Source organism: Stylophora pistillata, chromosome 2 (genome assembly GCF_964205215.1).
Source record: "Stylophora pistillata chromosome 2, jaStyPist1.2, whole genome shotgun sequence".
NCBI classification, from domain to species: domain Eukaryota; kingdom Metazoa; phylum Cnidaria; class Anthozoa; order Scleractinia; family Pocilloporidae; genus Stylophora; species Stylophora pistillata.
Window position 1 is genome coordinate 5,734,477 of NC_142520.1, and position 14,534 is coordinate 5,749,010.

The following is a 14,534-nucleotide window of genomic DNA, read 5'->3' on the forward strand; positions in this document are numbered from 1 at the left end:
TATCACATCATGTTCACCCGAGGCAAAATTAAATATGCAGTGCAGGAAAATATTGTAATTTTCCAATTACACTTTGGAGAGGAAAAGCCTTTGTTTGTTTGTTTCTTTGTTTTTTGCAGATTTGCTTGTTTTTGTTTTTGTCCAGTTAAAAGGTGATAACAAGTCGAACATCCCATTGCACTAGCATAACATTTTCTGAATGTATCAAAACCGGCGTCCAATTCTTTAATTATTTTTGTTGATTTTACCCGTTAGAATCCTTTCGAAGAAGGAAGCAAAACTGGTTGGGGAACTTATTCATTCAGCTATGGTACGCCCAGCCCACAGATGGACTACGCATACACAGAACCCAGGACGCTTTACACTCTGTCATTACCCTGATAGTGTCTTGCAGAGCCAGGGAAGGTACCTTTAAAATAGTCTTAAGGAACTATATTGATCAAATTATGAAGCTTCGACCAAACTTTTGGTTTCCTTCTTCTTTTTTTCTTTTATTACATGGAATAAATGAAGTAAATATGGGCTTATGATCATGATGGGCTTATGTACATTAGTGCCCATCATGGCTGCTTCAAAATTGCTGCCGATTATCTTGTCCTTTTTGGTCTTCTCAAGTTTACTTCATCAGTGAATTCATACTGGAGATGACGATAATACTATCGGTCACCATTCCCAAAGTTCATGTTCGTTGGTGCGAATTTCCTACGTCTGATTTTGTCGGTTTACAGTCGAAAGGGCGGCATCGTCACACCATTTTAATTTCACTCACTTCCGTCAACCGAAATTGAAATCCACCAAACGTGGATTTACATGTCCTAAAATTCCTGGAAAAGACCCAGACTTCAATCTTACAGTCTTCATGGATGTGGAAATGAACCCTGGACCTTCAGAAATCGAGAATTCTCGATCCTTGCAAACTCTTCATCCATCCTCGCCGAGATGTTTTTGTTTACATCGACGAGAAACCACCCTCTCATTACGGCGCTATACTACATCCAACCTGTCCAAAAATTTGCTCCATACATAAAAAAATCTGGATATTCTCCGGATTAGAGAAGTCCGAACTGGCAAACAATCTCGAAACCGAAAGAGGCAAGTCCATAAGAATGTTAACACCACTTCGAAGGAACGAATTAGAGTGCGAATCAACACCCGAGTTCCTTTTGCGACGACCTCGCGCTATCGATGCAGGAATCGCTCTTACATTAGGAGAGTCCCGTACTCCAAGGCCTACGAGGTACCTTCTATTTTAATTACAAACATCCGCAGTCTATCGAACAAGGTTGACGAATTAAATCAAGTCGCCATTCACAACAGAACTGATGTCATTTGTATAACTGAGACTTGGCTTTCACAATTTCTACAAGATTCAACCGTCTCACTACTAGTATTTCTGTTATTGAGAAATGACAGAAAAAAACCTGTCCTGTGGCGGCGTTTGCGTATACATCAAGGAGAATATTCCGTGTAAACGATTAGTGGAAATGGAACAGAAGGAAGCGGACTCTATCTGGGTTCAACTGAGACCGCACTCACTCCCACGAAATATTTCCAACTAACGGGGAAGCGGAGAATACAACGCTTCGTGACCATATACAAAGGAATATAGATACGAATCTCTCGAAGCATCCAAACGCGATGGTTATTTTAACTGGCGATTTCAATCCGACTTCAATCGGTCAGCGCTCCGACTCAATTTGTGGACTTAATCACTTGAAACAACTAGTCAAATTCAATACAAGAGACTCTGGGATACTTGACTGTTTTTTTACCAATAGACCCCATACCTTCGATCTTCAGAAGCTGCCTAAGCTTGGTTCGTCGGACCACTATACCATCCAAGCGCGCTCAACTGTGAAACATCTATCTCAACACGATTCTACAAAAAAACATTTCATGGAAGAGAGAACCGCGCGAGCAACTGGAGACAGTCTGGATCCTGGATTACGACTAAGGATTGGGCTGAAGTTTACAATGCCGCCTCATGTACTTTAAAATTCAAGCTATTCTCTAAAGAGCTTAGTTCAGCTATTGAAACCTTTTTTCCATGGAAAACAGTGAAAATCCATGTATACGATAAGTGTTGGTTCACAGTGAAACTGAAATCTATGATTGAGAAGCGACAAGCAGCATTTATCAAATTTGGGAAAGATTCACCAATTTATAGACTCTGGCGGAATAGAATCCAAGGTGGTATTAAAACAGCGAAGTGCTCCTATTACAACAACAAAGTGAAAGGTCTGGCTGAAACTAACCCCAAGAAATGGTGTAAAGACATCAAATCTCCGACGGGGCAGGTCACATCTGGTAAACATGAATGGTACCATCAATTCCTAAGTGACGTCATCACCAGTCCTGTAGAACTAGCTACTCAAATTAATGGTTTCTTCACTAGTATAATCCAAGGGCTCGAACCTTTGATGCCAATCCCAACTCCGCCCAACGTAGTTTCATCAGAGTTGCTTGTTTCCTTAGAGGAAGTTTCATCTGACTTGCACAGATTGTCCATACATAAAACGGTGGGACCAGATGGAATATGAAACATTGTTTAAGCAGTTTGCACCCGAATTAGCACCATTGATTTAAGATATTTACAATAAATCGCTGAGAGAAGGTCTTGTACCAGACACTTTAAAACAGTCAATTATCTCACCAGTCCCTAAAGTTTGCCCTCCTCAAAACATTAAATCAGACTTGAGGCCAATTGCACTTACAAGCTGTTTAGCAAAAGTATTAAACGGTCTTACAAACAAAAGACTGTTAGATCAGGTGTTTGATTCTATCGACCCATGTCAATATGCATGTCATGGACACTCTACAGTGCACGCACTAATTTATTTAATGCAAGCTATGCACGAAGCTATTGATTCAGGTAACTGCTCTGTTCGGATATTTTTTTCTAATTTTACTAAAGGTTTCGATATCATAGACCACTCAATATTATTAGATGAACTCAGATTGTTGAACATCGATCAAAGTCTGTTTTTTTGGATTTGTTCCTTTCTTACCAACCAGATACAGGCTGTACGTATTGGCTCCTCCCTGTGACCATGGAAGCAAGTCATTGGTGGCGTCCCACAGGGAACAAAACTCGGATTAACGCTCTTTACTGTAATGATAAACAGGCTACTCACGTTGAATATGTGACTGCTAAGGCAGCTAAGAAATTATACGCTCTAAGTTTGTTGAAACGCGCAGGAGTTATGCCAGAAGACATGCTTAAGGTATACACTTGTAATATCAGATCGGTCCTAGAGTATGCTCCGGAAGTGTGGCAAGACATTCCCGCATACCTATCTGATGCTATTGAGTCCATACAAAAAAGAGCCTTAAAAATTATATTCCCAAATTTTAGTTATCAGCAAGCCCTAGACCAGGCAAAATTGTCATTGTTGGTAGATCGTAGGATATTCGTTTGTAAAAAGTTGATGGCGGAAATGAGAAATGAAGACCACCCCATATCTTTCTTAGCTCTACAACCTATGACAAGTTCTATACCTTATCAGTTAAGATCAGGAAATACCAAAGCCACAACAACAATGAAAAGAACAAAAAGAGCAAGTGACTTTTTTACTTTTAGGTATTCGTAGACAACTATTCTTGTAATACTTGTTACAATTATTATAATTCTTAAGACTTATTATTGTAAATAGACTTTATTATTAATATCTAGTAAGATTATTTTTAATATCCTTGTAAAATTACACTGTTTATTCACTTTTTTAACTGTCAGAAGTGTTAATAAACTACCGTCATCATCATCATCATCATCATCATCATCATTACCGGCAGAAAGATAATAACCTCGCTATTTTCACGAAACACAATTCATTTAACTGTAAACAACAGCAGAATGTCAGTCTCACATCCGAAGGGGAAAATCACTTCACTTGTCACTTCTCACACAATATCCCTTAGAGATCAAAACCAGGGAACGAAGTCCCAAATCACAACAACAATCTGACTAGCGAGCTGCTTATATAAGCATCCGAAGAGAGTCTAGAAGTTTCCAAAAGTAACTATTTATAACCATTACAATAATAACTATTTATAACTATTACAATAAACTCTATTTTTAAACTGATGAGTCACAGTTCTAAAAAATTCTTGAAACAACATATTGCGTGACATTGACTTTCGCGAACTTTCCAGACAATTCCGATCCTTGTAACAAAGAGGAAAGTCAAAATGTATCGCGTGAAGACGAGAGGAAGCTCACTCTCTAAAAAGACATGCTAAGATCAATTTATCTCAAGCGTAAGATCTTACAAAAGCAAATACCACATCGAGGATCCATTAATCAATCAAACATTCATAGAACATGGAATGCTATTATGCGCAGTGTCACAACAGAAATTGCCAAGATCTAATCAACTGTTTCCAACAAGAAAAAAAAAATTAATAGGTTAATTGCGGCATCATCATCATCAGCAGCAGTAGAAATTAATTCAAAATGCCTAACCATCTCCACTTAACAATTCAGAGGTGACGATGGCACTATGGTCACAAATCACAGACAATGTATTTACAAACCAACTTAAGGTCTGACTTTAGCTTCCATTTTTTTTTTTCTAAGAGATTTGAGACTTGTTTTCTTCCATTACTATTGCTTTTACCCAGGAATTTTTTTGTTAGTGGTTCAATACTATATTCTTATCTATTATTAGCTATTATAAGATTTGCAACTTGCAATATTTTGCCTTACTATACCGTATCGTTGTTATGTACAATGTAACTATTGTAAAAACGCCTCAAACTATCGGCTTCTGACTCGTTTTCACATGACAAGAATTCGTTTAAAAATTCATTAAGGAAACACATGATCCAATTTTTATGATTTTATTTTCCAGCTCTCAAGAATTATCTTAATCATCTCAGGTTTGACTTTAAAACGTTACCCTTTCCTTGTGCGAGACTTTTTTGTCTTTTCACCGTCCTTCATGATCAGTGGCTGAACATTTATTATTCTGAGGACAGCAATCAGTTGTGACATCCTCATTGACTTCCAAGGGCATTACAGAAGTTCGTTTCGTGCTCGTCCCATCATCCATGGTTGGGAAGATGGCCTGGATCTTTCTTCTCAAACGTGCTCTTATCTGTAAATAGCAGTTTAAATGAACTACATTAACACACCTAAGGGGTTTGTCACTCAAAATATTTTTACCTTTGATTTTGTTTTGTTCTATGATATGAATGGATTTTCAATATTTTCTCAAGCCATTACGGAATTTGAGGTCTTTCAGTTATCTGGAGCTAATAAAGATAGGTACGGCAATCTGACTCATGATTTGGAAATACATATCCTTTCCTCTCCTCCCCCTCCTCTCCCCCCTCCCCTTCCAAAGGGACGATAATTTATTTGAAAGGGGAGCTCTTACCCACTTGTGCAGCTCCATATCCGACAAAATAAGGAAGTGCATTAATCGATTTGATCTTGTAATGCTACCTTTCGATTCAGGCACGAGCCTTGTCCAATAGGGCTTCTTTTCTTTGACAATACTGATGACATTCAATAAAACACCCAGGTCTGAACTGTACTTGCTAAAATCGATTTATTATCCTAGTTTGAGAACCACGGACCTCGCTGTTCCTCACGCAGTGAAGAAGAAAGATAAAGAAACCCTGTTGAATTGAAGCGATGTTCAGAATCTGTGTCAAGGTATTACGATGATGGATGCTAGATTTTAACGATAACTAAGGAATCTATTAAAGCATTTAGCTAGTGAAGTAATGTTATCTAAAAATAACACATTTCGCTTCATGAAGCCTTTTTGATGAACAGGATTCTCGGACTAAAGATGGGAAGGAAGGAAACGACTTTTGAACTTTAAATACTTTTGTCTAAATCTTACCTGTGAAGAGTTGAGGATCGTGAATATGTAGGCGATAGCTTTCTGCAACGGTGACAGTAATCCAAATAACCACGAGATCCCTAGCAGAGGAATCATCACCACGCACGCTTTCACACCAAGTCTGCGAGGAAGTTAATATTGCTGTGTCATGATTGTCAATAACTAATGAAGCACCATATGGAATCGATTACCCTATATCAAGGTGATTTCTCGTTGTTATAGTTTCTGACTTCAGATTCCCCCTCCAAGAGGTATGGATCTCAGATTACAGTTTTCAAACCTAGACCTGATTCCAAGACCCAATAGTCCGGAAACTGGATTTCATTATATGAACGAAGCCATACCTTAGTTGTTTGCTGTCTTTGTCTCCATGTTGTTCCATAGTCGTCATCTCCTTGATAACCCGCCCGAGGATCAGAATGTTTAACTTAAAAGAACCAAGGAGACCTATATTAGCCCCTTGAAGTTTTTCAGTTTCGATAAGGGTAATCATAGTTATTTTCACTTACAAATTTAATCGCCACAACAAATACTACGAATATCCAGATTAGACCATTGGCCGAAGACATCCAGCAGCTTTAAGAAAATTAAAAGAGAAAGATTAACTTATAAATATTTTTTCTGTTTGTCAATGATAACATTACTCTTAAAAGAAAGTGCTTTTTGGCATGCTGATATGGATCTGGTGCTTACTCAATGAGTCGATTACGCCTTCTCCCCCATATTATTGACTGAATTAATTAATAATTACCACCCTAAACAATCCAATTCAAAACCGATTACAATACTTCAATCTCAAAACACAATATCAAAGCAAACAATTTAGAAATAGAAATGGATAAACTGTTGAATTTCTGTATCTGTTTTGCTCAGCTGTAACGCTTAGGATGGTTATTTTTGTCTAATTCCAAAGAATACTTGCGTGAAATCACTTAGAAAGCTGAGTGGGATGACATTAAATCAGTACAATGAAACTCAACCTACTATTTTTTATTCACAAAACTTTCGATCCCATCTTTTCCGGCTGCAATACTCAGTGATATGGCAACAATGAGCGCGGGAAGGCCTACAGAATTGAAATGGGAAAGTTGATCCTATCTGCCAAGAGTATAGTTTTCCTTTTTGACCTCAGATAGTTACCTTTCGCACCACTAGTCAAAGCTTTTCAGGAGTGTAACTTAAAATATAATTGATACAGGGTGCTCCTGGTCCCATGCTACTGAACTCGGAGGGAATTCTTCCTTAGGATCCTTAGGGAACATTGATGCACAAGAATAGGGGTTAACAAGGACCAAAGAAAAGTTGTTCGAAGAAGTTGTCTTTAAAATTAGTCGGACTTAGGGGTTATGGGTAACTGAGGGGACGGCCGCTAAAACGGTTTATCATATATTCGAGTGGTCACAGAGTACCTTACCCCACGAGATTCCATGGCAAATTTTTAACTTGTTACCAACGTTGTCAACTTTCACAAAAAAACAAGTAGAGGTAAACTCCCTCGATTAGCATCCAGCAGAAGGCGGCCATCAAGAAATACTGCACAAGGGCCGCCACTGTAACGCATCCTCCCTAGGAAAATAAACAGCGAAAGAGGACAGGATTGTGTGTAATTCGCCTGAATAATTACACGCGACGATTTATTTGCCCGCGTTTCACCCCGACTCTTTTTTAAAACTGACCAATCGAAAAGCATATAAAGGTCATTTAATTTAGTGGTAGATGATGGAAAGCTCATCATTAAAGTGTTTCTTCTTTTTATTTTAACTAGATTTGATGATAAAAATTAACGGTAAAAAACTACGACGTTTCGAAGTCTGCATGACCTCATTATCAAGTAAAATGTTAAAACTGATGTAAAACTGTATTTTAACTAGAGAGAAAATAAAACTAATATTGGACAAAAGAATGACCTATATCTGTTCGAAAACCTTTCAATCCCGTCAGTATCATGTTCTACTTATATAACATATTTTCGTTCAGGCAATTTTCAATTTGTTTTTCTTACTTAATCTATCGCTTATTCTTCTTTGTATTCTTTGGCCCTTTTTTTTATATCGTAAGCACATGTACTTATTCAAAATTCTTGCCTTGTTCTCAGTTGCTCCAATCCCAGCAAGAAATGTAACTTGTCCTGCACCAAGAGAAGCGACGAGACTCACTCGAATCTGAGATAAAGGTCCCCTTATGTCCCTGGCATCGCAAATAATAAATAAATAAATAAACAAATAAATAGATAAAATTCAAAGAAAGATTCTACAAAAAAAATACAGCCGACTAGCTAAATTGCTACACAGTGGGCAGCAGAGGTTGAACAGAAGTAGCAGTGTATCATAAGTGTGCTCCTATAATGTTAGTCTTATCCATCTATTTTGCAAAATTTACCCACTTTTAATTTTTATTTGTGAAAATTAAAGTATCTCGTTAATGATACATTTTTTTTACTTGTTTTTTTTTTTTGTTTGTTTTGCTTTCGTAGAGGAATACAAAAATTACTCCAGGCCTTTTCTTCCATCATAGAACTCAAAGAAACAAGGAGCAACGCGGTTAGTACTGCACGGGTATCACTGGTACTTGTCCATTGACAGAACCCAACATGCTTGGAAACTTTATTTCTTCATGTCTTCACTGTTTTGACTATTACTGTATTATTTCTAACCATTAAACTCACGTGAGAGTAACATAGCTGATTATCGTCAATGGGATCCCAATAATAGAGAGAGTCAGCCCGATGTATGTGAGAATTTTCAAGCCTTTTCGTCTTTCTTTAACGAAAAGAAAACAACAAAATAACACAACGAAATAATAACAAAACTTAAAGAAAAATGTTTTTAGCGTACTTCACCATACGATACAATATTGTACTACATATTTGTCTGGATACTCAAGTATGTCCTATTATACCAGGCAGCCTTAAGCGTTATGGTGACATCTACCTCTGTTATACCGGCACTCTCTAGACTAGATGATACTTCCAGGAGAACAGCAAAATGAGTCAAATGATTGCAGGTGCACTCTGTTTGGTGTGCATCAATAGATTTGACATATGAGATACAATGAAATATATGAAGTTCATATATTTTGTATTGCGGTATTAGACACGTATAATGCACGATCCTCGCAGTAGATAGCGCTATTTAAGCAATAGCGAAAATCAGACCTGAAAAAAATCAGGCCTGTACGGGACTCGAACCACTGTATCATTGTATTCATTGTATCTCATTTATCACTTTCACGGGGTTATTACGAATCAACTTAACGGCCTGCTCCCAGTTGGCTTGTTAGCTCAATTGGTAGAGCGCTGCACTAGTATCGCAGAGGTCAGTGGATAGGCCTGTGTTTGTTGGTTTCCGATAAACACTAGTTTCTAGTTTACAGCCTTTCTTGAGCACTTCCATACCGACAAAAGGCAACTTGTTTCCAGGCTTATTGCTTCATCACCAGAGCCACGTCCATAAAAGGTATAAGAAATCACTACTTAAGACCACGTTGAATCGTGCATTCCGCCTGTCGTCCACATGGGAGTCCTTCAAATCTGAATGTGATCATCTAAAGATGATGTTTACAAACCTCAAGTATCCCGACCACCTCATCAATTCTACCATCTCTCACTTTGTCACCTCAGTTAGGTCGGAAAACCCTGGAGTGCAAGCTCAATTATCCGTCAACGAAAATGCTGTTCACCGAGTGGTTTTGCCTTTTAAAGATCAAAAGTCAGCTGACGCAGTGAAAAGGCAATTATCAGATCTAGGCAAGAAAATCGATCACACCCTTCATCCCGTGTTCAAGAGTCGCAAAATCTGTGAAGATCTCAGAGTTCGTGAGCCTAAACCTCCTATAGTTAGCCAACAATGCGTTGTATATAATTATAAATGTGATCTGTGTGATGCAGAGTACGTCGGGTACACCAGCCGGCCTTTACATCAACGTATTAATGAGCACCGTAATTCGGCCATCGGCAAACATCTAAAGAACGACCACGGCCTACAAACCATCGGCGACCTGACCAAGCATCTCAACGTACTTAAAAAGTGCACCGGAAACTGGACTGTTTAGTTCATGAAATGCTTTTCATAAAGAAGATGAAGCCCTCTTTGAACAAACAATCAGATTCCATACGCGCGAAACTATTTATTTAATAGTTTACATTTATGAACTCAACACGCGCAATTATTTATTTCAATATTTTAAATATTTTAAACGTTTTACGTTTGCCACCTTCGTACGGTATAAATTAACTATTCATTTTTATTCTCTTCTCACTTGAGAATGATGACATGGAGTCATCGAAACGTTGTGTGTTTTTCTCGCTAGTGTTTATTCTTAAATGTCTAACAAAATCTAAGTTCATTATTATTATCATTAATTTTTGATAGTATTATTTAGCAGAATACGAATAATTTTAAAGTGCTACTGAGATCAAATGTGGCGTTTGCCAGATTTTTCACCTTTTAGAATCCTTACCGGCTAGTTACCACTTCCACGGAATTTGGAACGAAAATTCGAAGTCCAAGTCTGTTTTTCTTAGACTTGTTTTCCTTGATTCAACGTCCGCCATTACTTAAACTGCGAAATGGCGGCGCGTTAGTCTGTGACGTCATCTTATTCCCTAAACGTTTGCGCAGGCTTTAAACCAAGAAATGGACGGAGATTATTGTACTTGAACAGTTCTAGGAGAGTCTAATCGTCGTTTTGAGGCCGGAAATGGCACCCTAGCGTTGTGTTATGCAGGACTGAGCAATCATTCTTTAATATGAATACTGAAATATCACTACACAGGCCAAACGAAATAGTTACGAAAACTAATGGGTGGCATTCGAACGCCTACATCGCTCAAACCTCCAGCCGAAAGGAGTATCGACGTAGATTAGGCATGAAAAAGGATTGCCCGTGTGCCATTCCTAGAATATGGGAAACACTTTTCAGCTGGTCACGTCTCCAAGAAGTCGCCAAAGAGCGAGTGTTGATAGATCGTACTCGTTCCGTTTGTTATCGCCTCAAGTTTTCTAGGCCTCGAGAACATGCAACGATTGAACTTCGCGTGAGTTAAATTTGTTTTGGTTTTCTTTGTTATCTATTTATTTATTTTCTAAGACTCAAAATCCGCTTTGTAAGATTTGTACACAAAAAAATTTGTTCTACTGGAATAAAGTCTTACCTTTCCTTTTAAAATTTGCTTTCAATTCATGAATATCGACAGCTCTATATTTCTGTAAGACAAGCCTTCTGGCAGGCTACCATTCTGTGGTTAATTAATCTGCCCTAAAGATGTAGACCAGCTCATACCTATACTCTTCAGGTTTATTAAATTTTATATAAAGCACAGTACAGGTAGTTAATCTTACTGCACACGACCAGCAAAGCAGCAGGTACTATTTTGTTTAAAACGGAATAATTTCATTAACTAAAAAATTAACAGGAGTAATTATATTTTGGGGAGCAGGTCAAATTTGTCCCTCTATGATATGCATAGCGTGGCGACACTAATGAGGAAAAGTTAGAACATGTACATTTATTTACTTATTCTGTTTTCTAATTCTTGGTTATAGAAACAAATTGGTGGTTAATTACTTATCCTCCATTGTTGTGGTAATATGGGCTATCAATCCTGCCACTGGCAGGTTGAAGGGAAACAAAGGTGGAAATTCAAGGCCAGCCGCTTTTGGGTAACCTACCCAAAGTACAAGGATGCAAAGGAGATGTCATGACAGGCCAGGGTAGCATTCAGTCATAATGAAGTTTTGCTTAGTGCATAGATCAAGCAGATGCATACCAACTTACATAAATGCTTTCCTGTAAAAACAAAAAAAACAAAAAAAAATGTGCAACATGTGTGGGCAGACTCCTTTTTTTCTTTTTTTCTTTTTTTTTGGTTGATTAATAGCCGTATCATCAGAAGATATTAAAAAAAAGGAGCCAGTGAGCTTAACTATAGTACACTAGGTGCGTTACACTTTATGCTTGACAATGGGTCAGAAGAGTAAGCCATAAAAAAGCTTTATTGATATCAATGAGTGTTCCAATAATCCCTGTGTAAACAGTGATACTTGTACTGACTTTGTGAACAGTCATGTTTGTGCTTGTCAGCCTGGATTCGGGGAACTCCATAGTGAAACAAGAAGCAAAAGAAGACTGTGATTTGTTTATGATGTTGACCTTGATAGTATTTCTTCTGAAGTTTTTCTCACTACCTCCATCCATCACTGGTAACCCCACAATGCAGTGGATAAAAAAGTGTTCAAATAAATAAACAAATGGATCACTCAATAGTAATACTAGAATTGTCCTGCCTCACTAGATGTTTAGAAACATGATTACCTTACGGTAAAATTAATTTAACCTTCGTTAAGATTTATTTCCTCTGTTCTAAGTTTTTGGGAGCACATTCAAATACAAATGATTTGTAGAAGGGAGACTACCAGGCCAGTTGTTTATAATGCTGACCTTGATAGTATTCCTACTGAGGTTTTTTCTCACTATATCCATCCATCACTGGTGACCCCACAATGTAGTGGATAAAAAAAGTGTTCAAATAAATAAACAAATGGATCACTCAATAGTAACATTAGAATTGTCCTGCTTCCCTAAATGTTTAGAAACGTGATTACCTTATAGTAAAATTAATTTAACCTTTATTGAGATTTATTTCCTCTGATCTAAATTTTTGGGAGCACATTCAAATACAAATAATTTGTAGAAGGGAGACCACCTGGCCAGTCTGAGGTTAGAGAAGGTGGTGAACTACAGATTTGCAGCAGGCCATGCAACCATGTAAACTATACGACCACACTTCTTTATTACTTATTACTGTGAAACTAAGAAAGCTATTAACACTTTGATTTGATTCTCACAGGACAGTTGTGTATAGTTCAACACAAAATTCAGGAGTGAGCAAACTCCCTATTGCTGCTGTTTAGTTGTTTTGAATTGCGAGGAAATTACATGTGTTTGTGGAGTTCACAGTCTCTTGGTGTCACAGTAACAGTGTGAACAAAATACGTCTGTTCCATGAGAATTACAAAATGTAGTCCTTTGTAAAAGTTTATCAGCATTCTGATTTTTTTCCGAAGATGAAAAGCTGCACAAACACGACCCATTATAATTTCTAGTAAGTAAAACAAAAATCATAGAAATAAACAGGCTATTGATTTTCTTGGAAACCATAATATGCCACAGTTTCGCTTGGAAAAGCGTTGCATAACGGCTTAAAGCCATTGCATGACAAAGGGAGATTTGAACTTCCAGCGAAATAAGAACAAGGATAAACTGGCTGGGAGAGTACTGCTCGAAGGAACCTTAAAACAATAAATATGGCTTTTTCAAGAAATATTTTCATCCTGCTACAAAAGCGTAACTAAGAACATATGTGCTAAAATTTGTATTATGTACTTCTGTGTCACCAGTAAGCCGCTTTTGAAGCTCTAGCTCCCTCATTTCTTCACTAGCCACGTTTAAATGTCTTCCTCAAAAGCGACGGCCTCTTCCTCGGTTGCACGTGGCTCTACTTCTTCGTCGCACGGAGCGCGATATATCCAAAATTCATGAGACCCCTAATCAGAAGAAACAGAACCATTACTGCCGTTGAAAATAAAGAAAAGCGACGATTTTCGAGCAAGATCGCCACTGAATTTACTATTTCCTTCGACAGAGTTTCGATGAAAGGAATAATATGATGTCACAATGGGGAAAGATGCTGAGAATTATCGTTGGCTCAGTAGTTGTATGGTGAGCAATGGCGGACGGAATTTAGTGAGTTTTTGTCAAATTGTTTCGGACTTTTTTCTGCCACGATAGGTCTGAATTGTATTTTTTCCTTTTGTTTAGGATCCAAACTTAAATTGTCGGCCTGAAAAAGTTGTTTTCAAGAATATCAATCTTCGTCCCAGTAGCACTTTAAAGTGTTTATTCTCCTCGAGACTCCAAAGTGTCACATTCAGGCTTTTTGACCAAAATAAGTTTTTTACATCTTATTGGTATGAAAGCATTTCATAATGCAGAGAAAGTGGGGGAGTCCAGGGGAGAGATGAAAACGAAAAAAAATAGAAGTAAAGCGGACTGACGGATGCAACAATTATTGTTGCTACTTCTTTTTCTTACGTCATCCAACATTTAGGAAGCTTTCAATCCTAATTTCATACGATGAATGAGGAGTTCTCGCATACTTGATCGTGGAAACAAAGCAACTTGGCCTCGTGTTTTCAAAGTCAATTCCATAATTTTCATTTTACCAACAGCGCCTGAAGTATTTTTTTTAAACAAAAGGGAAATACTACCCACGTCAATCGTACAGAAATATTTTTGCAACTTTACGCCATCTTGTTCTTAATGAAGGCATACGTTGCTTCTTGATTATGAAAAGGAAATAATTAACGCTACAATTGGCTTCCAATTACACACGTTCGACATCACCCTATCAGTAAATAATCCACGCTGATTGGATGATGGTAAACAATGCCCTGTTTCAAATACCATCATCCAATCAGCGTGGAGCAAACAGCGTGATGGTTGCTCCCTGGCACACGAAATCTCTAGTTTTTGAATGGATCTTCGATTGAATGACACGAGAAGAAGCGTCGACTTTTTAGTTTATCTGGTGGTCGATTTGGAAGCCGGGTGATTCTAATTTCTGGATGAAAATCGGCTTCGCGCTGTAGTGGTTGGAAATGAGCTTTCCACCCCTGTCTCCTT

The 14,534-nt window shown here is 37.9% G+C and overlaps 1 protein-coding gene across 1 annotated transcript; it reads right to left on the bottom strand.

Annotated features, from left to right (window-relative positions):
- Positions 1 to 3,505: 3,505 nt before the first annotated feature.
- LOC111347075 (adhesion G protein-coupled receptor D1-like) lies at positions 3,506 to 7,612 on the bottom strand. The gene is made up of 7 exons (XM_088751012.1): positions 7,267 to 7,612; positions 6,837 to 6,918; positions 6,362 to 6,428; positions 6,197 to 6,279; positions 5,853 to 5,973; positions 5,581 to 5,622; positions 3,506 to 5,096 (listed from the first exon to the last, which is right to left on the bottom strand). The coding sequence occupies exons 3-7, from the start codon at positions 6,419 to 6,421 to the stop codon at positions 4,929 to 4,931; spliced, it is 474 nt and encodes a 157-aa protein (XP_088607138.1). The 5' UTR covers positions 6,422 to 6,428; positions 6,837 to 6,918; positions 7,267 to 7,612; the 3' UTR covers positions 3,506 to 4,928.
- Between the last annotated feature and the right edge of the window lie 6,922 nt (positions 7,613 to 14,534).

What these genes read in the sequence shown, in the direction of transcription:
- LOC111347075 (XM_088751012.1), bottom strand. Translation starts at nt 6,421, where the DNA reads ATGTCTTCGGCCAATGGTCTAATCTGGATATTCGTAGTATTTGTTGTG. An exon ending in TTGTTGTGGCGATTAAATTT is followed by an intron (nt 6,280 to 6,361) that starts GTAAGTGAAAAT and finishes GGTTCTTTTAAG; the next exon opens with TTAAACATTCTGATCCTCGG. An exon ending in ACTGCGTGAGGAACAGCGAG is followed by an intron (nt 5,097 to 5,580) that starts GTCCGTGGTTCT and finishes TGCTATTTACAG; the next exon opens with ATAAGAGCACGTTTGAGAAG.